At 43.0% G+C, this 26,759-nt stretch overlaps 2 protein-coding genes across 6 annotated transcripts in view; both read right to left on the bottom strand.

Annotated features, from left to right (window-relative positions):
* The window catches only part of npnta (nephronectin a), a 46,051-nt gene extending 39,201 nt beyond the window's left edge, over nucleotides 1-6,850 (bottom strand). For 4 of the 5 annotated variants that reach the window (XM_019861865.1, XM_019861866.1, XM_019861864.1 and 1 more), the window contains exon 1: nucleotides 6,558-6,850. In XM_019861865.1, coding sequence (XP_019717424.1) covers nucleotides 6,558-6,631 — 74 coding nt within the window. In that variant the 5' untranslated portion in view covers nucleotides 6,632-6,850. The remainder of the gene's footprint in view (nucleotides 1-6,557) is intronic. The other variant, XM_019861868.1, reaches the window with a different exon arrangement.
* Nucleotides 6,851-8,602: 1,752 nt separating this feature from the next.
* The window catches only part of LOC109511111 (glutathione S-transferase, C-terminal domain containing), a 20,926-nt gene continuing 2,769 nt past the window's right edge, over nucleotides 8,603-26,759 (bottom strand). The window contains exons 3-9 of the mRNA XM_019861873.1: nucleotides 18,576-18,691; nucleotides 18,281-18,325; nucleotides 18,073-18,201; nucleotides 12,842-12,975; nucleotides 10,760-10,790; nucleotides 10,111-10,180; nucleotides 8,603-8,882 (exon numbers count right to left, since the gene is read on the bottom strand). Of these exons, the coding sequence (XP_019717432.1) occupies nucleotides 8,728-8,882; nucleotides 10,111-10,180; nucleotides 10,760-10,790; nucleotides 12,842-12,975; nucleotides 18,073-18,201; nucleotides 18,281-18,325; nucleotides 18,576-18,691 (680 nt within the window). The 3' untranslated portion in view covers nucleotides 8,603-8,727. The remainder of the gene's footprint in view (nucleotides 8,883-10,110; nucleotides 10,181-10,759; nucleotides 10,791-12,841; nucleotides 12,976-18,072; nucleotides 18,202-18,280; nucleotides 18,326-18,575; nucleotides 18,692-26,759) is intronic.

Raw genomic sequence — 26,759 nt, forward strand, 5'->3', positions numbered from 1 at the left:
CGGCGGGGCCCCCCCCCGGCACACCCCCCCCCCCCCACCAAAAAAAAAATCACATCCAGGGAATGCTTTGCAATCGTCTATTTTAGTGAACCGTCAGTTGTGTTACGTGGCTTGTTGCTTGAAGTTCTACAAGTTCTGACTGTGAGGCTGTGCAGGTGTCCGAGTGTAGTTGGATGAGTAACTCGGGGTGGGAAGCGAAGGGGACGAAGGTTGAGCGAAACACTAGCTGGACAATTTTTTTTTTGGCTAGACCAAGGCCGCCTGAGAGTAACCGCTCCTTTTCACAATTAATAAGTTTTCTACTTGTCCTCGTTGTCATTTCAGCAGACGCTGTGGTATGTTCTTTGTCTTTTTGTGTCTCGGGTGGGGGGCGGGGGCATTTGGTGAATTTGCTGATTGACTGCTGGCATGAAGATGAAGGCTATTCGTCAGCAAGCGTGAGCAAGTGCCTTTTCAGATGGGGCATGGCTTTTCTCATTTTAACCCTTTCGTGCACAAATAATGATAGCCGATATCAGGATTTTTTTTTTCAATTGTTTTTATTCATCTTCAGGCATGAAAAAAAAATATGGCAACACACATAAAGGTCCAGTGTAGTGGTCGATGTGCAACTGTGATTAAGATGAATGAATATCAAAAGAAAACAACATTTGAATAACTGTCCACCCCAGTAACCGCTGTCCCTGAAAAGGGTTAATATATTTGAGCTCTGACACGCATTCGTTACAAGTGACCGTGCCACTGGTCTCATTTGAAGTCAAATAATATGCTTGAGGCACCACTGCTAGTTTACATAACACATGAGTGGCGACTAATCGACTTGAAGCTCGTGCGTCATAGCGTAGTGTGACAGTGGACGCATCGACTAATTAAAAAAAACAATTTCTCGTTCGTTCTATGGCCTTCTCACACTGCCTCTCAAGCCATCCATAAAGGTAACGGTTCCTTTTTGGAAAGTGATTCTCCAGCCCGGAAAGCCGAAACGTGCCGTCCAGCGACAACAGCATCATCCGGCGGGAGTCAACTTTGTCGTCTTATTGCTGTGGAGCAGTTGCCGGGCTACACTGCAAGACAGGAAATCAGCTATCACCACAGCCCAGGGCGGAATGAAAAGCGGCGCAACTTTTTTTTTTTTTTTTTCAAAGTGAAATAGTGATAGGATGAAATTATTTCAACAACAAAAAATGTAAAAAAAAATACCTGCTCTTCCCTCCTAAGGTTGGTTATAAAATATCTTAATTCACACTGAGGGACATGAATTGCTTTTTTTCGAAAAGGTTTTTATGATCGTGTGAATCCAAAATCCAGAATAAAAATCCAATTAATTGCCCAGCCCTTAAAGATCATAAGACTCCTTCTTTGCGGCGCACATTACATCCTTTTGAGCTTTTCGGACACTTTCGCCATATTGTACTGAGCAGCCAGGACAAAAACATGCGCAGTCACACGGTTTTGTCTGCGACGTGAAACAAAAACCAAAGAAAAAGCACAACACCTGCTCACAGTGATGCAGCATTCCAGGACATGTTTTCTGATGTCTGACTTTTTATTTTGGAGGTTTCCACTGCATGATACAGAAGCGTTTGCAGCTCGCCACGTAGCACTTGGCGGGCAAACGCTAATCCGCCACCGGGTCGTCTTTATATAGCTCCGGAAGACAAAAGCTGCTTTGTTTGTGCCTCGCAAGCCAAGTGCGACTGTCACTCAGCATTCGGGAGGCCTGTTCAAGACTTCATGGCGACATGATGAAATGCTCTTGAGCCGCGCCCCCCCCCCCCCAGTATCCCCAGCTGCCAATCACGTCGCTGAGAAACCACAAAAAAAAAACAAAAAACTGTCAGATGAAAAGTGGTTCTGATGGGACTCTGCTTAATTCTTATGCACAATAAATGATGAGAAGGAGCGATTTCATACTGATCATATACTTGTACGTGGCTCTTTCCAATGTCTCGCGTCGCTTCTGCTCAACTACCCCCCCCTTCCCCCCTCGCCCGACTTGCTCATCCAACGACATTCAGAAATCTTCACAGCCTCGGAACTTACAGAATTTAGAATAACAATTTACGGAACAGCTGCAGGGTCCCCACTCGGTACATCCCCCCCCCCCCCAAAAAAAAAATCACAAATCACGTCTGCTATAGCTCTCCCAATGACAAGGCTTCCCAATATCGGTAAAACACAGGTGGGGCAAATAAAAAGGGGTTGCTTGTGAGACACGGTTTGTAAAAATAAAGAGCAAACGTGTCACAGTACAGTCAAACGAAATCAAAAGGATATCGTACAGCCAGTCGTGCACATGCCAGCTGCTCGGCTGAAATGACTACTTTTCAACAAACAATTCCTTTTCAAAGTAGAAAAAGAGTTGTGTAGCACCTCGAGGAGCTTTCGAAGTCTGTTAGCAGCTTGATCCACTAGATTCTAGCAGTGTTTCTTCCATACACATTCAATAATGATTTGCCGGTACCACTGAGGGTTTTTCAACAGGTTTGGAAGGCAAGGCGGAGGGAAGTTTGCACAAAGGACCGTGGGAACGTCCGCTGATTTTTTTTTTTTTTTTTTCTTCATGATCCTGATTTTCTATCCGTCCGCTGATGTCCGTTTGACGTCTTTCCTCCCTGCCACCTCCAAATGCTGTTTGGTCGTCTTCTCCGATAGCAGCTTTTAGGCATGAAAATACGAGACGCAAATTAAAACGTCAGCTTTCCGCCAACAACTTTTCCTCACGCCGAGGTCCAAACCCGGCAGAAGACTACATCTATTTCAGGTTTGAGTTGAACATGTGCAAGTCATGCAAAAATGATGCTTTGAAACAAAAACAACAAAAAAAAGCAAAACGCTGTGCACATGTACCTGGCAAAGCAAAACAGCTCTATTGACACGTTATAGCCCTCAATGTCATCTCTCCATTCGTGACAAAAGGCAGCGGAGAAAATGAAGTGTTGCCGGAGAGAGCGGTTTGCTTCCAATTTCTCTGAAAAGCACACAGCTCGGAATCGGGGGCAAAGCAAAGACATTGACCTCGCTCGGCCTTCCGTCTCGGCGCGTGGCCTTCTCCGGGGACCAAACGGACACCAACGATCGGACGAGTGAAGCGCCCGAGCGCAAACGCCAGATTCTCGCGGGGCACCGCAAAGTGCTAACACTGATTTTTTTTTTTGCGTACGTGCGTGTGCCTGAGCAAAATGATGTGGGGCGTGAAGGACCCTTCAAGGCCACAAGGATAAGCCTGTTCGGAGTGCTCTCCAAAAGGCAATAAGCGAGGGCGAGCAGGTAATAAATGGCTTCCCACCCATCCAAGCCCACTGAACATACACTCAAGAGGGTGAGGATGTACTCTCAATGAATTCATATCAGACTTCAGCGGTAAAGAAGGGCAAATTATGAGCATGCGGACGAGCCGCTCCGTCGGCCGCAGCGTTCGTTAACGTACAATACGGCGGCGCGCGTACGGACTAAATGATCATTACACTCGCACACCGTGGCCCAGGCAAGAAATCCATCAGTGCCATTACGCCGCCAGTCGCCATGGTGATTATGGATGATGCGTTGTAAAGAAAATGACGGACGGAAATTAATTGCAGCGTGTCCTAATCTGTTCTCTCGCTTCCAGATATATTTACATTATGAATAAGGCTTGGAAAAAAAGATAAAGGAGAGGTCATTATATCGTATATGTGCTGTGAGCAGCGATTGCAAAAAAAAAATACGACGCCACCAGTGAATCGGCTCGACCAGTATGTTGCTCTAGCGAACACTGGGAAACACCAAGTTTTCATTTCTGGCAAAAAAAAGAAGTTGTATAGAGCGGACGCATGTAATGCAGGTCTTTTGACGAACACAGCAACGGTTCTCCTGGTCAAGGTGAGCACAAAAATGTCCGGCTTTTGCCGGAAGCAAGATTCCATGTCAGGAGAAGCCAACTAAAACATATGAACTTGATTTCGGGGTTAATCAGGGTTACTTGAAATAGCGGCTCCCATTTCAATTTCAGGATGGTTAAATATGAACACTGCTACATTACATTTTAAAAGCGTGTGTGCACTTGTGCAATGCCATTATCTATTATTTTTATTTCCACTCTCATATAGTCACTAATTCAGGAAACGGGTCGTATGCTTTATGACGCATGAAAAAAAAAAACATCCCCAAAACGCCAAACAAACATCATCCATCACTGGAGCTTTACAGAAGCAGATGGAGATCTCGGCCACTCGCATTCTTGGCGATGCGGCGCAGCGTCTTCCACGTCTGCGCGAACACACTTCGTGTCAGAACATGAACGCCGGCGTCTGTGCCGGGTTGTTGTTGTTGTTTCTTCCCCACTGCGCCACCTTGCATTTGCAGACAGCTTTTGTATTGTGAGAGTGTGTGTGTTATTATTTTTTAAAAATGAGGTTTTGACACAGGCCAAAACAGCGCATTTCCTTAATCCGTGCAACAAATATGTCACTATATTATTCCCCGTTGGGTAGAGACACTTCACTCGAGTTGCGCTTTTATCAGCAAAGTCTGAAGGTCTACAAATATTGGATTTACGTTCGATAGTTGACGTGACATCATTCCGATTTTTTTTGCTCCCAAATGACACAATTAGGATACGCGTCGTGGCATGTGCAAAGAAACAAATTGAATCGGATCGCTTCAAATTAAAATCCATCCAAATAATGGATAAAATCTGAAACGTATTGCGAGTGCTACATAAATCTGAAATAGCTCGCTAACGCAAGCTCGAAACAGAGAGAAGAAAAGCTGGTTCGGCCAAGCGGCCATGACCAAATAAGGGAAATAAAACTGACTTTCAGGTAAAATAGGAAGTCGCCGAATATGAACACAATTTTTTTCTGCCCAGTTTGCTCACAGATGCTCAGCCAGGAAAGAGTTCAACCTAAGTCACCACGACAACACTGATTTCAAAAGTACACAAACAACAGCGATTGTCTCCTCCCGCCACAAGAACCATTGACAGTTCGTTTGAAATGCATGAGGAGTTGATACATTTGTGTGTCTGTGTGTGTGTGTCTGTGTGTGTGCATGTGTGTGTGTGAGAGAGATGCATTAATGTGAAAATGTAGGTATTTTGTCCATATTTAAAATGGCCGATTTGTCATTCATCTGGTTAAGGAGCTGTGTGGTCCTACGTGGCCTCTCAGTAGCAAAAAAATTGTAGCACCCTCCAGCATTTAAGTTGCTCATCCCTGAAATCAGCTCGAGAATCGCAGCCATCAGCTAGGGGAGGAATGTGGAGGCTACATATTTAAATCAACTTGGGGAAAGGTCGGCCCAGGCCAACTCAATGCTATGTATGTAACATTTAGTCCTTTTATTTTGCAGAGAGCCGCAGCCTCTCCCAGCTGGCTTTTGGAGAAAAGCCGACAAAACCACGGACTGGTCGCTCGTCTGTCTCAAGACAGAGTGAAATCAGGAGACTCCGGCTTCATTTCACATTCCAAAAATGTCCATATTTGGGTCATTGAATACTTGACTGTAAACTGTCCACAAGCCTGAATGAGTGGGTGAATACTTGTTTGTCTGTTTGTGTCCAACGATTGGCCGGCGACCAGTTCGCCTCTCACGCATGAGCTGGGATAGACTCCAGCTCACCTGTCACCTTAATGAAGATAAGCGGTATAAACAAAGGGATGGCTGGGTGTTTGATATATTTATCCTTGTCCACGGATAAAAACGCACTGCAGAGAAGAAGGATAGATGCAAGTACAATATTTCTATGACCAATCGTATTACTTCAGACCTAAAGACCAAATAGCATCTGATGAGAAGCGGTGTAGAGTAGTCGGAAAACCAGTGTACAACAGCAAATTCAGTTGTGTAATATCGTATAGAAAGCCACTGTATAATTATTTAAAAAATCTGAATAATGTCAACATGAGATACTTGGTAATTGCAGTTAGATATGTGCGACCAAATCGTATCCAGTATAGTGCAACATCAATTATTACAGTTAAACAAAACAACAACAACAAACACTTGAAATGTCAAGTGAGACACGTGATAGTTGTTTACAGTACTGTAAACTTAGTTCTCCTTACCCACAGAAAATGAATGTAATTTCATCCCAAGAAGCATTCAGGGGCAGTACTCTTATAATAATCTCTAATTCAGAAGTTTCTGGATCGCTTTAAAGAGTAGACACAACATAATTAAGATTTAATACAGGCACGTGGTAGGTTGCTTTAGTCGCTAACAAATAAAGTAAAATGCATGGAAATAGATGGACGCAAATGGTACATTCAGGTGCAATTCTTAAATACCAAAATTAATGCTTCTTGAGGCATAGAATCGGAAACTCCACTGAAATGTGTGTGCGTGCGCGCTTGTGTGTGCGTGTACGCCCGCGCGTACGCGTTTCTACTTAGCCACATAATAAAAAAAAAGGGGGGGGGGCATTCAGGTGCATTTGGTCACTAACGCAACTAGTTGGGAGTAAAGTCCCCCTCACACACCGGTCATATCACATTAAACCGACGATGTTTCCAAACACTTTCGCACACGAGAAGCGCAAACAAAGCAAGTGTGAGATGCAAAACCTGCGCACGTACCTGCCGTCAAACTCGGCTCGCGTTCCACAGCAGAAGGTGGCGACCATGAAGATGAACTTTATCCAGGAGTCCATGGCGCCTCGTCCCGCTCGCTAGTCCGTCCTCAAGACCAAACAGACGCGTCCTCTTCGGCGCTCGGATCACAACCACACACACGCTCAGTGTGCTCATGTGCGTTCTATCCAAGTGTGAGGAGCGGAGGAACGGGGGGAAGAGAGCGCACAGGCTGCTCCCCCTTTCTCTCGCTCTCTTTCAGTGTATCTCTTGCCCTCCTCTTCCTCACAAGTTGAGGCAGTCACACCTTATAAAGCGGCCGGCGTGTGTGCGCCTGTCGCTTTAAGAGTGATGTCACCAGCTGGGCGCCAAATGGCGCGCACGTGCGGTAGAGACGCTATTAGCTAGCATGATGCTATATGAAAAAAATAAAATACATATAATAATGCATATAAAGAAAATAGAAAAAAAAATCCAATTCCAAGACAAAAACATACATTTTTAGGAACGTTTAAATAGTAAAAACAGCATGGTGCTATGTAACAGTCATTCTTACCAAGGTGGTGCTCACAGGTAACAGACAAAGACCACATTTGTAGTATGGCCTGTTCCAAAAATAGCTCATCAGTGATCGGGCATTGTGATTTCGTAGGAATTTTATATTGCATAAGCAGTCATTTGAAAAAGCAATTGAACAGATTTATAGAAATAAAACCTGACAACAAAATTATTTTTTTTTTCTAGCAAGACCACTGTCACCAGAAAGAGCTGAAATAAAGGAACAAAATGGTGTTGAAATGTTGTCAATATCTAAAGGCTTCAAAAAGCATACAAACATGTAGGTAACTTTCTCTATTACAGCAGAATGGCCTGTGACTGAGTGTCTGTGCAAAGACCACACCAAAACGAATACGATTGCCATAAAAGTGGGACCAGCATCTGCCTGTTGTTTGTTTGTCTAACGTTGCTGGCAACAGATGGTTATAATAATAAGACGGGTAGATAGCTCGGGGGGGAAAAAACATTTAGGGACCAAAAACACACTTGATTTTTGACCATTTTTCACTTCATTCATTTTTCCATTTGGAATTTGGGGGCTTTCTTGTCAGTATTTCAAAGAATAAAACAAAAAAGGTCATCGTACTCCAATTCATCAAACTTAATTTCAAAATGGCAAATACGGATCATCTTTATCCCCCCTCCCCCTAGAGTTTTAAACATTATTACATAATATTATTAATACCTGTGTCATTTGGTGCACTCAATTTAGCATTGCTATTGAATAAAAATTACCTATCTTTCAATCCCACCCCGAGTAAAAAAAAAAAAAAAAAAGACAACATGAGCGGGGACACGCATTCTCCACGAACCCATTAAGGAAGGCAAAGAAATGGACGACAGCGAGTGTCAGTAATGGAGCTGAAAGGTTCTCCTGGCTGACACTCGCTCCAGTCATTTGAAACATATGACACGTGTGACTATAAATCCAGAAATGCCATTTGCATGTAATGAGACGTCTTGTCATCAGGCGAGACTCAATGTGCATTGTAATTTATTCAACCGACCAATGCAATTCATCACCTCGTCGGCCCAAAATGGCTGATTGACATTTCTGGTGCGAACTTCATTACACCGAATGTTTCTGAAATTCCAAATCAGTGCCACGCATCCCCGGGCATCACGTACTGGTTATTTTGGATCAGCACTTGAATTCAACCCTCACAGGGAAAAGTGGGAAAATATTGTTGCTATTTGTGCAAAAGCTTCCTTTATAATGAAGCCTCGAGGGGGAGGAGAAATGTTTTGGGGTCTTTTTTTTTTTAATTTTCAGACCCAGCAGACAATATAAGATAAACAAGAATTGTATTCCAATTAAGCTAATTTAAACAGACCAGGATAGAAAAACACAAAGTAATTTCAATGATTTTTATGTATGAATTTCAAAATAATTTCCCCATAAATTCTTACTCTGAGCCAGGAGTCTTGGATCTGCTGAGTTAAAGTTTTAACTGATTGAATCTTGGGATAAGACACAAATGAAACATGGCGGCATTAAGAACAAGCCTCCATCTTTATTGATGCAAATGTGACGACTGTAGACCCCTTCAACATTAAAAAAAAAAAAAAAAAAAAAAAAAAAAAGCAAATCAAGTTTCCATTTGATACTCTCACACTCTTAGTGAGGGCCATCTTCAACGCTGGGCCTTCCGACCAGCATATTGTTCTTTGGCGAGCAAGTCTCCGGCTCCATGGTCATCACCTGCACCCTGTAGCCGTGAGATTCCGCGCACCACGACCGGTCCAAGTCTACGAGGCCCATGCACTGCTTCCCTGCAATATAATACACCCAAATGAGTGCATGTTAAGTACTTAAAAAAAAAAAAATGCTTATCAGCTAACACACAGGAATCCCATATCTCTGATGATTCTATTTGACTTACATTTAACCCTTTCAGGGACAGCGGTTACTCCAGTGGGCAGCTGATCATTTTTTCAGGTTACAGGGTGCATGAAAGGGTCAAACGTCAATTTGTTCGATTTTAGATGTTTGGTTTTAGTCAAAACTCAAAACAGATATTTGAAGTCTCACTGTTTTGAAAGAGCAGTACTTTCTCATGAAAATTAGGCCGTTGTTCATGACACTGCGACTGTCGAGCCAATGTAGAGTATGCCTTTCGTTACCATGGTGACCAGGGGTGGAGCTAGGGGGGTTGCAATCAGGCAAGTGGCTTCTACGGGTTCATATGAAACAAGACTTTACACAGATGTCATCAGCTGGATCAGTTAGGTAGATATTTGATGATTTTTGCCTATTTGTAGTCCGGGTCGGTCCGAGTACCACGCGAATAGCGGTGGTCGATTGTAGAGTAAACAAAAAGTTGTTGTGGTGGATTGGTCCATATTCCCATCGGATCGGTTATTGTTTTGTTTTTTGTTTTTTTTAAATTCGCTGGTTAGTGACTGGCTCCAAAACCCAGATCGTGCAAAGCCTAAATGAAACATAGACGTAGACTAGCAAAGCAAAATCATAATGTAGCCTAACTTAGCATAGTGTAGCATAACAATATTCTTTTTCATGTATTTTAACAGTAAAGTTGAGAGCATGTTAGACCATTTGATATTTTTGCATTAAAATGTATTTAATACACTTATTTTATGACTTTATTTTTATGTCAACTGCTTCAACTAAAAAGGAGGTGTTTTTTTTTTATGTTAAGAAAAGTTGTTAAATGTAACTATCTGCCAAAATAAGAGTTGTGTGTTGGGGATTACAAAGACAAGAGTTCAGAATAACGTTCACGGACTTGAGCGATTAGCTGCAGTCAATCATGGCGGCAACAGTAGATGTCAGGGCGTGTCAAACAATCCTTCTCTTCTCTACATGAACAAGTGCTGTACAGTGACACGGGGACAAATCTGAGAGCGCTCAAGTGGCAGCTGTTCGCCGCAGCTGCCTCGTGGCATCGGTATCGACCCGTAAAGCGAGGTCACTTGAATGCATCCTTTTGTGTGAGAGCCAGAGAAAAATTGGTTGGTGTCAACACGTCGTAGGCGGTACCTATGAGTCGCCTCTCAGGAGGAAGCTGGGGAGCAGTTTGGTCGGCAAAACGGCACAACATCATGTGTTCCTAAAGGGGGGGAAGAAAAAAAAAAAGCACACCAGTACCGTCAGTAAGGTCTCACCTCCCATCCCGCGTTTGCCAACTTGCCGACTTCAAAAGCGGATTTGTGGCTTGAATTCCTGCGTAAAAGATAGCAGCCCGAAAACCAACCTTGGTCCTTCGAATGCATCGTCAAAAACGATGTCATTTCTCATTACCGCAGGCCTTGGCTGCTAATTAACGTTCTAGCTCGGCAGCAAGTTCCAGCAGCAAAAATATGTCTCTGTACAGCGCTTGCAAGTCAGAGGCAGTCCCGTGTTGCGACACGAGGGTGCCGTGGCGAGCACCTGCGACGACGTCTTTTCCACAGATTAGTGCCCCGAGGCGCTGACAGGGCCTATTCATCATCGTCTGAAAGGGGGCCTCGCTCAGCACAGAGAGAGCCAGCCTCGCTGGTGCTGGAGCTTCATTCATTTGGGCAGGAGTGTAACACTATCGAGCCCGAAAAGTAGCTGGGCAGGGTGTAGTTAATATTCGACTCCGGCGAAAGTGAATGACAGATGCAATGGCGGGGGAGGGGAAACAACACTCCATCATAACACCTACCTTGTAAATAAGCGCTTCCTGGAACTTTTTGCTGTAAGAAACAAGAGGAAGTTGAATGGGTTAGTGCACTGAATGTTTGAGGTGGTAAGGTTGTTTTCATATAAGGGATGCGCCAAAGGTTATTGGTTGAAATCAAAAAACATTTTCGGTTTTTGAATGCGTTTTTGGTATTTGGTGGCAAAATGAGCCCAATATTCCCCCACGGCGCAGGCTGGCCATTGGCCCGGGGGCAAGAAGGCTGCCTGGCTGGCAGGAACCACCTCTCCAGGGTGCCGTGAAAGCGTGCGTGTCGCCTGGAAGGAACCAGAAAGCTTGCACTTTGGCTACGTTCATGCCGCAGGGTATGATGCCCGACTGGGAGTCTTTTTTCAATTAAATCCCTCTCGTCATTCACATTAGAAAAATGAATGTGACTTGTAATGTGAGCGGAATGCGTCCGTGAAGTGACACGTGTGCAAGTGTGGCCGCAAGTGGAGGTCGAAATTGGGACTCATTTGACCAGCACCACGATATATTTATCAGTTCTAACGCATCTTCTTCTCCCCGCGGACTCTTCTGCTCCTCGGAACGCCATTGCTATTTTGGCCTGACTATTTTGTAGGAATTTAAACTTGGCGCATGCCTAATTTACGCGGTGCGGCACAAGTCATACTTTTGTTTTGCTCTCAAGTGGCGCAATTTGGACATGTGTGGTGGTAGCATTAAATTTTTAAAAATATATTTTTTTAATTGTATGCTCACCAAATCGTTGAATATATTTTAAAACTCTTCTTGAAATTAACTGTTTTACAGATTATTAGATTTTTTTTTTTTAAATGCACCAAATTTGCAAATAGTTGACTTTTTCGATGAACAAGCTGCGACAGGTTGCATAGAAAAACTACATGTAGCCGAATTCCCGCAAAAATAAACCGAGAATATTCAGAGAACTTTGATAACACGCAGTATTACTTGGTGTGCCCGGAAGAAGAGTCTTTTCCTATCAAGACTCAACAGGCTATTGTCGAATCGACTTTGATGTCACCGAGTGTTAAAATATTTACAACAGTGTCCACCTAAACAACACATATGGACACATTTAAAAAAAAAACAACTGTCTAATCTAAACTACAGTGGAAGCGTTAACAAATACATTGGCAACATTAAATGTGTTGCAATTATCAAATAAGCAAAATATTAACCTGGAGGCTACAATTGTTTGCTGTGAATCAATGAAGGGAAGAGTCACCCAGGATATACGAAAGGCTTCGTATGATTGTTTCCTTTTGGATTGTCACTGACGAGGATTGACAATTACTTAAGTTATTTATGTGCAATTTGGGTGTCTGTGCAGGCGGGTTGTGTGTTGTGTCAGTGTAAACACTTAGACCTGATTAGGACCAGACGCCCCCCCCCAGGGAGGAAATGACAGTTTGTGAGGGTTCCACGCGCTTGTGGCTAATTAAAAACGAGTACTGTTCGTGTTAAGCGGAACGTCTTCAAATTAACACCAAAGTCGAAGGACCTTCAGACAGATGAAGAAAAAAAAAAAAAAAATTGTGCGTGAAGTGTCTGGAATGTCTACACCTGCAGAATACCGAGAAGAGATGCCGGAAGGTGACCCGAGGGGAAGAAAACAGTACACCCCCCCCCCCCCCGCCGTCCTTCCCACAAGAAAAAAAAACATAAACACAAACAAAGAAAAAATATAGATAAAAGTGAGATTGAGTCGGGCAGTTGTCTCGGTGTGTTTTGATTAGTCTTTCAAATCTGACAAATTTTCATCTATGCGAGTGAAACGTAGAGAGGATGCTTTATTTATTTATTTATTTATTTTTTAAGTTTGACTCCATTTAGATGGCTTCTTGAAATGATAGCTCGTAAAACTCAGTGACTGAAAACTTTGAGTAAGGGTGTGTGAACTTTTTCTTCCTAACAGACGATATTTAGGGAGCGCGAGGAAAAAGACCTCAGGTAATTTTTTTTTTTTTTGAAAATTTTGCTTGTAGCACCAGTTGTTCAAAATATAGCTTATACAACCGAGGTTCCACTTCAACTGCAATTGTCTCAGACCAAAACAAGCACTTTACAGGAGACACAAACCTGCGCGGGAAGGTGAACTTTACGGCATTCTGGATGAAGCCGTAGCAACAAGGGCTGATGACGAACGCGGCGCCTGCCTGGATGCAGTGTTCCATCACCATGTCTGTCGCCACGCCACACGCGTGGAGCGCGACCTGCCGCAAACGCAAAAAAAAAAAAAAAAAACATTTAAAGTGTTGTCCTTGAATAAAGGCAATGAAACATGGCTGCTTGTGGAGTTTATTTCCAAAATATGAAGTTGATTTCGCGTAAAAGTTACACGTATTTTATGCTAAGTTAGCTTCTAGAATCAGAAGCCACTCGTCCTGTCCCAACCACATTTCTCAATGGCTTGTCGCCATGGTAACTCAAGACGGACTGAGCACTGGACCCGCAGTTGATTGTGGGCGCGGTGAGCAGTGTGTTCATTTCATGAGACGGAACCACTCCATCAAAACGGGCCCACACCAGCCAAGTGTGCTTTGATTCTGATCCTTTCGGATATTTTGACAAAAGTATTTCAGTTGTTAGCGCGTCGACCTCACATTGCAGAGGTCATGGGTTCAATCCTGGCTGCGGCCTCCCTGTGTGGAGTTTGCATGTTCTCCCCGGGCTTGCGTGGGTTTTCTCCGGGTACTCCGGTTTCCTCCCACATTCCAAAAACATGCATGGCAGGCTGATTGAACGCTCGAAATTGTCCCTCGGTCTGAATGGTTGTTCGTCTCTGTGTGTCCTGCGATTGGCTGGCAACCGGTTCAGGGTGTCCCCCCGCCTACTGCCCGAAGACAGCTGGGATAGGCTCCAGCACCCCCCGTGACCCTTGTGAGGATAAAGCGGATCCGAAAATGGATGGATGGATGTGAAATAAGACACCTCAGAATTTGTTTCAATTGGTGGGCGGGGGGGTTCGTTTTGGGACATGGACTAGAAAATGCATGCTCGTCTGCTGACATAGATTAAAGCTGATATGTCTAATTGTGTTTAGTGTAATTTTTCCAGATGCAAGACAGTACACCCCAGAAAAATTATATGAATATTTTTGTCAACCACAAGCAATTGCCACTTGGCTCTGCATCAGGACTCGCATTTGACAAAAGCTTGTTTGTCCTCCAGGTGGTCCTTTTGTGCATTCACTTGAGAAAACCTGTGATTATCAAAAGACTCCTTGCTTCCTGCACTGAAATTAGCCCCATCCCACTCACACGGCCACAAAAAGAAGCTTCCAAGAATGTGTCAGTCGGCGTCCGGGAGTCTGAAAATGACTGGAAGTTGTCTTGACAGCAATGCCAAGGAGCGCAACTTTAGAGCCAGTGAGGAAACAAACAAACAGCGCAATCACCAGGAGCATGCCCGCAAAGTCAAGATTCAGCCAACCCTTTTCATGCACAGATCGCACAAAATTCAAACAAGCGGGAATTTTCCTGGCCAAAATTGAGGGGGAGGTGATAACATTCTGAGTATCTGCACGAGTGCATATTTATCGTGCCCCCCACTGCCACAAACAAACAAAAAAAATGATTTGCATGTTATTCATTGTTTGCTTTTTCTGAAATCCTAGTTCGCTAAAAAACAAAAACACGTGAGCCAAGTTCTATATCAAACGGTATAATAAAGACACATTGCGAACTATTTCCTCATGTTTTTCTTTTTACAAACAGTTCTGATGCAGTCCTTTGCCTCAAGGTCCGATGGCCACTTTGCAGCAGCTGTGCAAGTGCCCGGATTTGAAAAACATATCATTATTTGCAAATGCGTTTTCTCTTTGGCCAGGAGGGCACGACATTCATGATTTCCAAAACCAATTTGAAATGGGAACTCATCAGACCACAGCACATTTTTCCACTTTTTACGCCAAATGACGGCATTCGGAAAAGTCGGACGTCAAGGCATTTGCCGGCTCCGTTTCAATATCTTGCTGGTCTGTTTGTGTTAAAGTAGCTGTTGCTTGAGGGTTGAAGGAAAATTATTGCAACATAACTCACCAACTAAAGTAAGTTTGGCTAAATAACAAATAGTGGGTAACTTGTGTGGAATATTAAAATCTAGCCTTTGACAGGAGTACAATACAATATAAATATACCGTATAAGGTTTAATTAAACAAAGGCACTTTTGTGTGATGATCCGTTCATTCAAGTAGAAAAAAGCTGGGGCAAACGAGCGAGCTGCGACTACAAATCTGTGGAGGTACAAATATTGTTACGAGGCACTTAAAAAAAAAAAAAAAAAACACCCACTTTACTGCCCACCGAGTAGACCAAGTGGAGAATAAAAGCAACAGTATTTCAAATGGAAGCAAGAAAATGGTGAATGTTCCGGGCTGAGCGATGACACTTGAAGGTCTCCATCGTGACCAATGACCAAAAACCAGCAGATGGTCGAAATAAATTGCCACTATAACGAGGATTGCGTGGGAATCCAAAACATCCATCTGTGACAATGGGGGGAAATTTAAAAAGTACAGTTTCAAATGACCCACCCCAAAAAGTTCAACGGAATTTTATATATATATATATGTGTGTGTGTGTGTGTGTGTGTGTGTGTGTGTGTGTGTGTGTGTGTGTATACGTGTATATGTGTATATATATAAATAAAGGTTTCTCGCTACTATATAATGTCAAAGCTCTGATTTTGTCTAATTGAAGCTCCTCATCTTACCTCAACATAGGTCCTTGCCACCAAGATGCCACAAGATGGCCCCGCAGCAATATGCTTATTTTTTTTGGCATCCGCAAGTAATAGGGAATATCTGTGAACTGTCTAATTTGTGACTATGTGACAGTTACCAGAAGCTAACGTCGTAAGCCGTCACTAATGTGCGTTTGCAACACTGCAGCTCTGCTTACCCTCGGGGCTTGACTATGATTGTACTCATTGGGCGGTATTATTATGGAAATTAGATTATAATGTTCTCGATCATTGGCACGTTCTTGGAAGGAGGCATTTTAACAAAGATTTCCAGTAGTTGTCCAATTTTAAGCTTGATGGGTGGGTAGGCACTCCAAAGAACAAGCAGTTAAAAAAAATATATATTTTTTTTTTAATATGTTCCTTTTACAAAAAGCATCTGTTCTGTTTCAAAACGTTTTTACATGTTTGGCCCCGGATCATCTATTGTTTCCATGATTTATATAGCTATTATAATTTACAAATTTTAACAAATGGAATGGATTCGCCTCGACCTTCCACCTTACTAACTTTCGAGACGCAATGTATTGTAAAATTAAAACGACACAAAAAGGCAGAAACGCATGTCACTATATTGCACGCGTGTGCTTTTTCAGCCGTCAAACCCGGCACGCGCGGCTAAAGGCCTCACGTTTTATATTTATGCGCTTGGCCGCAGATCTTTCCGCCGAACAATTGCACACTTGCAGAGCTGCAGTCTTGGCAGCGACGTCGCTGTGGAAAACGTGTTTGTGGTGAACGCAGATGCAAGACAAATGGCGGCCAGCTTGCCTGCATCCAAGCTGATATGTCTGGCAAGCATATTTACTCCTACCACACTTACAAAACAGTTTGCTCTACTGACACTACAACAGTCCATCTCTTTTCGATAACGTTTGCTGTCCGGTGATTTGGAAGTAGTTCCGGCTGGCTTTGGGTGAGATGTGGCGGACGCTACGGACTGGATGCCTGTCAGGAACATAACGTCTGGACAGCACACTAAAAACCAGAGTCGCCGTTTCTTTAGGATTTGCGACATGCTTACCAAAAACTTGAGAATGACTTGGCTTGGGACTTGGTATCTAAGTGACTCGACTTGACAATTAAGAATGTTCAAAAATAGATGTGTCCGTCATTTTAGTTCGAATGTATTGTTTTTAAATCTCAACATTAAAACTGTAATGAAGGTCAGTTTAGCCTTGGAGCGGAAAGAGTTATTTATATTTCCAAAGGGGGCACATTTATAAAAAAAAAAAAAGGATTCTACGATATGTTACACCTGACAGTCCTTCAGCCTTTATTTCTCGAGCCAAGCCGCCTCTTGTCTCTTTAATAACAGTGGCGCGCCGTGCTTGACAGAAGAGGCAAGCTCTAAAAGGCTCGCAATTAAAGAGCCACTTCAGGAAATGAAAAGCTCAAACAAGAGCGTTCAAACAAAAATGATCAATGGATGGCATTTTCACACCTAACAGTGGAAAAATACATCTTCAGCAAAGTGATGTGCGGCAATTCGTCTCATGCGTTGATACTTAGATGCTTTGCATAATTATAATGACACTCAGTCGAGCAGGGACCTCCGCCAAGGACGAACAATCCTTATTTGGATCAGCACCAAATTGTACTGCTTCACTGATACCCACCCCTTTGCATATTGCTGCACTGTCATTAAGATTCATGTATTATTCAATGAGAAGTTAAAAGCGGATCTATTCTGTAATGTTAACAAAAGGGTTTTATTATTTTTTATTTTTTTTTGCTTCCCAACTTGCCTGAGGAATGTTCATTCGATATAACAGTAGTGCTTATTTGTAATAAGCAGATTTTGTGGATTCCTCCATGTCTGTTTGGCAGAAACTTAGCTCGCTAGCAGCCAAACAAACAATCCAACAGACTGACCGACCAAACAACCAGCCACCTTCTGTGGGTGGCTAGGTAGGTAGAGTAAGTGAATGACTGACTACCTTTTACGGAATCATATGTGCCTATTTGCTAGCAACCTAGCCAGCTAGCAGTTAACCAAGGTACTAACTGACTGACAAAGTACCTAACTAACCAACTAAAGTAAGTTTGGCTAAAGAACAAGTAGTGTGTAACTTGTGTGGAATATTGTTTGCTAGCACCTGAGTTCCGTAGCGGCTGAACAAAAAGGTGAACTAATTAGCTAACTAGCTCACTCACTCAATCACTCACTTACTCACGCAATACAACATAAAATGTGGTGAACACACATTATGTAGTTCAAGACTGTTGAGTATAAAATGGATTTGGACAAAAAAAAAAAAAGTGATAACTTTACATATGATTGACATCTTGAATTTTTGAACATCTTCTGTGCTAAGGGATTCAATCTTGACCTTGCAATGCGTCTTAACATCCTCTACCCATGAATGTTAAGCAATTTAGCTCAATATAATTCAGCAAATCATAACATTTCAGAAGAAAATGACATCCATCCATCCATTTTCCGAACTGCTTATGAAAAACATTACATTAAAAAATGAAATATTAGTATTTAGAATCATTAGTAGTCATTAAAAAATCATCATGGAATTAAAAAAAAAAAAATTTGGAAAAAATGGATACTCACCCCAATTTGGAAGGGTCCGGTGAAATAATCTAAATTTGCCTGAATGAAGCCAATGTTTTGTAGACCGAGTTCTACACTGCGACTGTGCGCCCTGATCAGAGATTCTTCCTTGTTTTCGATGAGAATGACCTGTAACGAAAATCGATGCTTTGGTCAATATTTGCTGGCCCCTCACTGTTCCCTATACACAAAGCGTACGTAACGTTACCTGACAAAGTGGGAGGGCGTGAGCCAGAACGATGCCCACGTGGCCCTGACGGCACAAAGGAGGTGAAGGGAAAGGAGTTATGTACAGTAATACCTTTAAATTGTATTTCTGGCCCTCAAGTGACACGACGACTTGCTCTGAGCAAATACACTGCATCAGCGACCAACAACCAGCAACAAAAGGTAATCACACAGAATAGAAAAGTGAGGTTTTCGCTCTTAACACAGATAATAAGGTTAGATCGACATTAAAAAAAAAAAAAATTAAAAAAAGAAATAAATTTTAAAAAAATCACCGTTCCACTGCAGAAATCCACCACAGTGAATCCTGGTTTGGCTAGCTGCGTCACCATGGCAACTAAATTATTCAGCTGTTGCCTCTTCCTTACTGTGCGGATGTTTGACATTTTCCCTGCAAGAGAGCACAAAAGGCCAATAACTTGATGATCACCGATGCTAAACAGGGCAAATCCAAAATTTGGTGGGGTGGGGTATCAATTACTTAATTTCATGGACACTATTGGCCAGAAATGTGACCATTTGAACGCTGTTGCTAACCAAAACAGCAGCACGGAGACATGTAAAAAGTGTCCCGATTGAATTAAAAGTGCTGATTTGTACCACATGTTGTAAACGGCCTACTTCCATTATGTTGAAACAATGAGCATTCCAGGAAATGATGTGGTCACTCCAAAGTGTTATTACACAAAAGGCCATCATAAATATGGAGCCAGGGTGGCCCGGTGGTCCAGTGGTTATCGCGTCGACCTCACAGTGCAGAGGTACCGGGTTCAATTCTATACTGAAAAATGTTTTTGTTTTTTTTTTTGTAAAACCGAGGATGTGTGCACTAGTTTTGTAAACGGGCTACTTCCATTATGTGGAAACAATGAGCATTCCAGGAAATGGGATGTGGTCACTCCAAAATGTTATTACACAAAAGGCCATCATAAATATGGAGCCAGGGTGGCCCGGTGGTCCAGTGGTTATCGCGTCGACCTCACAGTGCAGAGGTACCGGGTTCAATTCTATACTGAAAAATGTTTTTGTTTTTTTTTTTGTAAAACCGAGGATGTGTGCACTAGTCCTTTGTAAAACCTTCAAAATGCGATAAAACAAAAACAGAAATCATTTTCTGTGCTTACTTTACACAACAAGGGGGGAAAACTCGCAGAAATGTGCGGATACATTCTCTTTGTTTGGCAGCGACAAGTACGGCACTTTCATTAGCGGTCATTATAACAACAAGACAAGGCTCGCTTGAAGAAGTCTTACAAATATAAAACTTTCTGAACCCCTGTGGACTGACTGCTTTCGCGGAAATCATTTTCTGTACTTACGTGACACAACAAGGGGGGGAAAACTCGCAGAAATGTGCGGGTACATTCTCTTTGTTTGGCAGCGACAAGTACGGCACTTTCATTAGCGGTCGTTATAACAACAACACAAGGCTCGCTTGAAGAAATCTTACAAATATCAAACTTTCTGAACCCCTGTGGACTGACTGCTTTCGCTGGCGACACGAGACGCATGAGCGGGAGAAAAATGATCATTAGGTTCAATCACAAGTAACAAAAGAGGAGGAACACAAATAAAAGCGCACTCTGAGGAGCGGCGTTGCAATCGAATATTTTATGCAGTCTAATGTCAGGCTAGTGTATTTACCGCCAACAGCATGACAGTAATTAACATCATGATAGCAGCTGGAAGATTTTCAAATGTTCCTCGGTATCGAATGATGTCATCGCCCCTCAACCTGACCCAGGTGTTTTCTCATGAAAGCATTCTCTTCCCTGAACTTCCATAGGCAACTTTAAACCAAAAAGCACATACGGTTGATGACAAAGCAGCGTTTGATTTCCGAGAAGCTTTCCTGACGCATTTTTCGCAAAGACTGTTCATGATTTGGGAAGAGGGAGGGGCAGAGGAGGGTCCATTAGCCCTGGCTCGAGCTGCTGGCACTAAACCCTGAGTGCCTCCATTAGCCTTTGATTCCGCGGGACTGGCCGAGGTTTTATCGCGGTGCTCCATCACCAGATTAGAATGTAAACAGCGTGGAGAAGTAGAGCCTCTCCGGCACGAGCCCTGCGGGATAGGACAGCTCCCGTCTCTCTCCCACGGGAAATGTTGGTGTTAGCATAAGGAGGGCTGCGTGAAGATCGAAGATTAGGGCCGCGCTCAAGTTGTATTTGCGGCATTTTCGATGGCACTGGTTTAGTTTGGTGCTCATTCTGGGAGAAAGGAAAATATAGTGTGCGACCTAAATTCCGTGTTTTGCAAAGACGGAAAAAAAAGGTATACTGTACACGCATGTGTGCACACATGCGCAAGCACACGTGTACGCGCACGCTTAAATCGCCCTCTGTAACCACGAAGTCATTATTTATCATACCATCCACAGTCAGGGTTTGATGAAATAAAATTCTCAAATACACAGAACCTTGCCTGCCCAATCCGATCAATTCTTGCCGATGGCCGACAACCATTTTGTACACTGCGATGGAAGGCCCATTTATTCAAGTCCTATCTAGAGAGCACAATGACAGCACGTTTCTTTTTCCACAATTCTAAATGTTACTTCTTACTTAGCTTGGTTCCTGTTTGTATTATAAGTTCGCGAGGCAAGATTGGTTGGTACGTGTGCATTTTATTTCAGGAAACTCTTGACTGTGGATGGTATGATAAACAATGACTTCCTGCCGAAGTGATTTGCGATGGTGTCTAAGTAATGATTTTGAGTCACATTAATTGTTTTTGATTTTGCATCCAGATCAGTTGTGATCCCCCCCCCCGACCCCTATAAATATGTAATTAGCATCAATGCATTGTGGCAGAGTTCCAAGGGATCTAAGATGGCAGGAAAGTCACAGGTATCAAAATCTGCCTCTAGGTGTGTGGGTGGCCATGGCATGTATTCCTGATCAGGATGTATATGCTCTACTACCAAACAACAAAAATAAAAGTAAACCAAAAATACATACATAGATCCCCCCCAAAAATGGTCTAAAATTCTCAAACGATTACCAAAATGACCTGTAGAACAGCAGAGGCCGCAGACTGGTGGCTGGGGACCACTGGCGTAGGACACGGAGTTAAACCGTAATTTCGGTTTATAAGCTTCCAAGGGAGCCCCCACAACGTGCAGCAGTTTCACATTTTGCTGCCACAGAGGAAAAATGCTCTTTACAAGTATTTCGACAAAGCTGTCACCTGCCCAGTGCGAAGAAATATGTTTGGTGAGGCTTTTTAAAAGTCGCAAAACTACCAGTTCGGAAAATCGTGCCTCCGGTATAAAGATTTGTAATGGTGACTAAAAACAGTAAAGCTCCAAATAATTTGCCTGCAGAAAGCAAGCTCTGGTGAATATTGTCCAGAAACAATCTAGTAAAACCCCCAAAGCCTCAGAAATACTCAACGCTGTAGCGCAGAGCACTTAAATAAAAAAAAATAATCTAGTTGGTTAGTTTGAAAGGAGAAGAGGTCAATTCTTTGAGAAAGCCTCAATAGTGGAAGGGCCGGAAAGTTTGATTTCACGAAAGCTGTCACTGACGTTTTTTTTTTTTTTTTTTTTTTGCGTACTCGCGAAATGACGCGATGACAGCAAAAATGGGACGCTAATGAAGTCAAACCAAAGAGGGGAAAAACTCCTCGGCGCGCATCCTTCAGCGGCTGAGGAATGTCTGTCAAAACATGACCAGACAGAGCTGCGGGCAAGAGCTTGGCTCGTGCAGGTTGCAGCATGTACCTCGCTTGTCTGTGTAGCTTGGCCTCAAAAAACGTATAAAACTGTGTCATGACCATTTAGCTCCGCCAAATTAATTAAATTGTTGGCGGAACTACCTGTCAGCATTACCTCAGACGAAAATCGAAACTGAAACTCGTTTTGGGTGTCTGTTCTACTTATCCAGGCATCAATTTTGTCAGCTGAGCTGAGGTGGGCGGTATAACTGCTGTACCAAACGCACAGATCCGCACATCGAGTGACAAAGGGCGAGTTTGGAAATATGGTCTGAGCGCGCACGGAATCACCTCGACTCTTCTCAAACTCAGAGCGTTGTTGAAATGTGCCGTTCGGTTATTCGGAGCGCACCCAAGCTTGTTACGACGATTCAAAATTTCATAAATGAAGCATCATAAACGACACAACTCTGATATGAACACATCTTTGGCCCCACCATTGTACACAACAGTTCTTGATGACTCCGTGAGTCTCGTCTTGTTGCTGCTACGCCGCAATCCAAAGAATCCCTGGTTTCCACAACTGAACCTCTGAATGGATCGACCCTCATCATGTCGAATGTGACTTACAATACGTGATGACACACTCAATATGGCTCTGATATAATTGCTTTGGCGCTGCATGGGTGATGTGCACTTAGCTAGCAAACGAGGCATTAATCAGGGGCTTACTAATTAGCTACAATCATTATGTGTGTCATATGGACGATTAAACGAGCAATTGCATTCAAATTGATGATGTCCCGAACCTGTTTTACTCTTCCGCTATGACACCGAGTGAGTACGTCTGTTTCCATATAACAGCATGAAAAAAAATATGCTTGAACTGTGACGTTGTGGCAATTGATTCAAAGATGAAGAAATAGTAAAATAAAAGTTCAAGCAATTCTAAACACGAAGCTCAAGAAAGTGAATGTCCTGGAAAGGCACCAGTGCCGATCATCAACACTTGTTGGCAAAATGTATGCCTACAAATGCCTTTCGCTTGGAAAAAATAAACTACAGTGGTACCTCTACTTACGAAATGAATTGGTTCTGGAAGAAATTTCTTAACGAGAACATTTCGTCAGTAGAGACGCGTTTTCCATGTAAATGCCCTAATCCGTTCCAAGCCCCCCCAATATTCAGACATAAATGTTTTTCAAAGCATGAAAATGCATCAAAATATGTAACAAATACATGTTAGAATTAGATTATTGCACAATAACTGAGAGTTGTGCAGAATGTAAAAAAAAGAATAAAGAATAAACATGATAGTCATTTAACTTTTAACTCTGTCTTCGTCGTTTTTTTTGCCCTCTTTAGTTCATGTTTTCTCTCAGAAGTGGTTTTTCCCTGCCGTTTTGTAAAGAACTGATCCAATGATGTTTGTTTTTGTCGGCTTTTAACAATCCTTCGAAAATGTCCAAGGCAAACATCAGCATAGTGAGCGATCGCCCGACTGGTGAACACTTTTTCAGGGTGATTCACATTCACGTAAAACTATTGGAACGCCTCATGGCCCGAGGGGCGAATGACGAGGACACTGCTAGACACATATCTATCTATTTATCGATCTACACACAAAGACACATTCGGTAGAAGTCCCTCTTAGCCAATGGGATGCCAGGATGATGCTCGGTAATAGCCAATGGCAGAGCAGCTAGAAGTATGTTGCATTCAGGAAACTCAGAGCTGCGAGCAGCAGCCCATACTGTATTTCTACCTTTCGTGTCTTGACATTTCTTTCATAACAAGAGGCAATATTTTCCTGTTGAGGTGTTTCGTAACTTGAAAATTTCGTATGAAGAGACGTTCCTAAGTAGAGGCATGACTGAACAATGAAAAGAAGAATCAGATCTCGTGATCCTTAGCGAGAAACAAGTCTCACCTCGAAGGAAGATATTTCAATACACAGTGACAGAGTACTGGTTTGAAGCTCCGATGACAGTAATTTGTAGCATGCCCCTCGGGAATCACAACAGAAAAGTCAATGATAATCTGAGGGAAATTCATAAAACTCAACTCGGATGAAATGCAGTCATTATCTAAGCGCCAGTTTAAGCGGTGACGTGCCTGTGGGGAAATCACGGCTGTTACTTTCAGAATGAAGAGACGTTCCTAAGTAGAGGCATGACTGAACAATGAAAAGAAGAATCAGATCTCGTGATCCTTAGCGAGAAACAAGTTTCACCACGAAGGAAGATATTTCAATACACAGTGACAAAGTACTGGTTTGAAGCTCCGATGACAGTAATTTGTAGCATGCCCCTCGGAAATCACAACAGAAAAGTCAATGATAATCTGAGGGAAATTCAGTCAGATGAAATGCAGTCATTATCTAAGTGCCAGTTTAAGCGGTGTCGTGCCTGTGGGGAAATCACGGCTGTTACTTTCAGACGGAGCTATTTAATAACTGATGAACGGCCAAACGCTCTCGAACCGTCCATTTTCACATTCCCAAGACGGTATGAAACCCATCGGGCCAGAGTGCCTGGAAACTAAATGAGATGGATTTTGAGGTTTCTGTCGTGGCTTCCAGTTCTACCTTGCCAGGTGATAAAGTATCAATCTCTGCATGTGTGCATGTGGGTTCTTGATTTCCCCATCAAACGACCTTAGACTTCCAATAGAGCTGACCAGTTAGTCATACCATATTATTTGCCACAATATTAGAAAACATAGATGGATAGTGGTTTCATATTTGGGCAGCACGATGAACTAGTGGTTTCATATGTCTGACCTAAAGATCCACTTTATCCTCACAAGGGTCGCGAGGGGTGCTGGAGCCCATCCCAGTCATCTTTGGGCAGTAGGCGGGGGACACCCTGAACCGGTTGCCAGCCAATCACAGGGCACACCCAGACGAACAACCATCCACGCTCACACTCACACCTAGCGACAATTTTGAGTGTTCAATCAGCCTGCCATGCTTGTTTTTGGTTACCCGGAGAAAACCCACGCAGGCTCGGAGAGAACATAACGCTCCTTGGTTGCAGCGGGGGTGGGTCCGTCGGCGCACTTCGCGACTGCCCGAGATGCTAGGTATTACTGCTATGGACTACCCGGTTATAACTATCAAGTCATTGATTTATTGCCATCTTCCGGCATTCAAACACAATTGCTGCAATTCTAGTAGTCTACGTTGCACTGCCAATGAACCGTGTCGTTGTACAACACATTACAATCTTCAGCTTCCACATTTCTCTGATTAAAATCTGACAACTGAGGGACCCAGACAAACAGCGACGGCTCTGCCTGTTCAACTTCAGTCATGCTGCTAGAAGCAAAAAAAAAAAAAAGGAAGACGTGGGAATTCAATGTCCTCTTCTAAAAACAAGCCCGGAGGACGCGAAAGCAGCATGCCTCAACTATGACAAGTATGCAGTCTCTTCATCAGCCTCGTTGGGGTTTTTTTGCCCTGCCCTCACCGCTGGCCTTATTAATCTTGATAATGCTTGCCTCTTGTCAGACTATCTAAGCCTCATCTCCTCGACCACTGTCGCTGCATCGTTCTTGCCCGCTTTGGCTATATCGGCGCTGCATGCTCTGGCGCCTCGATGAACACTACATCAACCGACACCCCCTCCCACCAAGTGTGTTTCGCAAAACAAGCTTCTACACAGGCGCATTAACCACACACAAGACTTCACACATCGGAGAGTGCACCTATTTGTTGCCCTTTCGTTCACACGCAGGTTGTTTTTTGTTGTTGTTTTTTGAGAAAACTGCAATACTTTCTAAAAATCCTCTTCCAGTGTCTGTTGCAGAAAATAACAAATAAAGCTGGTGAGGTGGAGCCTGTCCCACCTGATATTGGGCGAAAAATGCGGTACACCCTGGACTGGTTGCCAGTCAATTACAGGGTACATGTAGTTTAAGAGCCATTCACACTTTAGGGACAATTTCAAGTGTTCAATGAACCAAAGATGCGTGTTTTGAGAATGCGAGAGGAAGCTGGAAAAAAAAAAAAAAGTATTCGAGCTGCCTGAATGGAGACGAACGCAAACATGAAAGGATGCACACTGAGGAATTTTAATGGCTTCCACAATACGCTCAGGGCCCGACAAAGAGGCAACATGACTCAGGTAGTAGAGTGGTTATTTATCTCCCAACCTGAATGTTGTGGTTTCGATCTTGAACATCTGTAAAAATGTCCAAGACCATGCTAAAGTGTCCTTGAGTATGATACCGATAAGTTGCTCCTGATGCTGGTTCAACACTTGGCAAATGAGGAGAAAGTGCACTGGTAGAAGTCAAAGTCCATTTACAATTTGTGTGTGAACTCGGCGGTGTAAAAAGTTTGAAAATCAGACAAGAGCCAATGGATTGATTTGGATTTTTATCAAGGGGAAAAGGCGAGCTTGTAAACAAAGACAGTTCGTATGAACATGTGCATGGATGCGAGACAATAATATTCTATTGTCCGCCATTCTATTCAATGCAGATGTGTCGTCACGTTATAAAAACAAAAAAACAACAACAACAACAACACTAATACATTAACTAAATAGAAGCTTTAAAACATTACAGAATATTTCACTTTTTTGGGGGGGGGGGGTTGTTTTGTTTTGTTTTGTTTTTAGCCGATTTTTGATCAGGTACGTAGATTCAGTCAGTACTGTGAAAACATTTTAGCCGGCCATTAGAAAGACCAACTTCCAACAAAACCACCACAAGGTTTAAGTGGGGACGCTCAGCTTCGAAGTGTTACAGCAATCACACTGCGTGAGCACAATGAAGAGTTGGGTCAACCTTTTTTT

The sequence above is a fragment of the Hippocampus comes genome, unplaced genomic scaffold (genome assembly GCF_001891065.2).
Source record: "Hippocampus comes isolate QL1 unplaced genomic scaffold, H_comes_QL1_v1.1 scaffold7, whole genome shotgun sequence".
Taxonomy (NCBI): Eukaryota; Metazoa; Chordata; class Actinopteri; order Syngnathiformes; family Syngnathidae; genus Hippocampus; species Hippocampus comes.